This window comes from Galeopterus variegatus, unplaced genomic scaffold (genome assembly GCF_000696425.1).
Source record: "Galeopterus variegatus unplaced genomic scaffold, G_variegatus-3.0.2 Scaffold300, whole genome shotgun sequence".
NCBI lineage: Eukaryota > Metazoa > Chordata > Mammalia > Dermoptera > Cynocephalidae > Galeopterus > Galeopterus variegatus.
Window position 1 is genome coordinate 309333 of NW_007726411.1, and position 1390 is coordinate 310722.

The following is a 1390-nucleotide window of genomic DNA, read 5'->3' on the forward strand; positions in this document are numbered from 1 at the left end:
GCGGGAGCACCACCGCGCTCCCAAGCGGCACACTGTAGCAGTGCGCCACCGGGCTGGCCCCTTTTTGTTTGATTGATTCCTTCTCACTTAAAGCATTCTAGTGCTTACACATCCCTTCTTCAGGCCCTTCATCATCTGCCCAGAGCCCTCTGCTGAAATAGCAGGCACTTGTATTTCAATTTTGAGTCTGTGTGTTTGCCTGATTCAGTAGTTCATTACAGTTACTGTTAATTCTGTGTTTCTTCTCAGGCTCTGGACATTATCTTGGAGAAGATGAAGGCTTCCGGCTTTGACTTCTCTCAAGTCCAAGCCCTGTCTGGGGCAGGCCAGGTTCGTTTGCAGCAGCCCCATCTGCCATGTGAGAGCAGCTGTCTTGTCTGGTCAGGTGATGGCACCCCCTGGAGGGAAGGTGCTTGTTTTTGAGAGCCACTACACACATTTCGTGTTAGTAAAAATCCCTGCAGCTATTTCACCCTGGAGACTGTATATCTTGCCTCCTTGCAAAAGGATCTGAGAGTTCTTAGGATTAAGCATTATACAATACAGGACACTTGGTGAGGGAACTGAATAGTGGTTCTTTAAAGTGGATGGAGGAAGCATTTGACATGAATTTATTATGACTATTTGGGGGCACCAAAATTGCTTTTTTACTTCCTGGAAGTAAAATCAAAATAAGAAATGATACTAATGATAGTAGTTTTAGTAGTGGAAAGAATAGTAGTAGTAATATCAAGGAACACTGACTGAGCACTTAGTGCATACCACATACAACGCTGAGGACCCCACACGCATTATCTAACTTAATCCTCATAATGGTCCTACAGGGTGGTACCATGCAGTGGTTAGCACAGGAGCTCCGGGCGTGCCGCCTGGGCTTGACACCTGGGCTTGATCCCGGGCTCTGCCATTTACCTGCAGTGACCCGGAGCACGTCATCCAGCCTTCTGGTGCCTCTGTATCCTCATCTGTCATAGGGTTATTGTGAGTGTCAAATACACAGAACAGTGCCCAGCACATAATAAACCTTATTTAAGTTTTAGCCACTGTTCTTATTATCCTTGATGTTTACAGGAGGAAACTGAGACACAGAGATGTCACTTGCACAGGATCACAGAGCTTCTAGGGGGTGAAGTCAGGCCCTGAGTCCAGTCTCATCCTCCAGTCACTTTGCTGTGCCGGCATCACCTTGCTCCATGCTAGATTACATCTTCACTAGAGAATGCTTATTAATTTTTCTGATGATGCCTCTTCTGTCCCCTGACCTAACAGGAATTTATTCTGGTTCTTGTTAAACTGAACGAGATTCCCTGTGTGGTCTTGTTCACTTCTCACCTGAACCCCAGGCCTGGGCACCCATCTCCTTCCTGGACATACCCTGCTCCCGTGGCTG

At 47.1% G+C, this 1390-nt stretch overlaps 1 protein-coding gene across 1 annotated transcript in view; it reads left to right on the forward strand.

The window, feature by feature from the left end:
- The window catches only part of XYLB (xylulokinase homolog (H. influenzae)), a 60851-nt gene that overhangs the window by 13336 nt on the left and 46125 nt on the right, over window positions 1-1390 (forward strand). The window contains exon 4 of the mRNA XM_008567162.1: window positions 250-330. Within this exon, the coding sequence (XP_008565384.1) occupies window positions 250-330 (81 nt within the window). The remainder of the gene's footprint in view (window positions 1-249; window positions 331-1390) is intronic.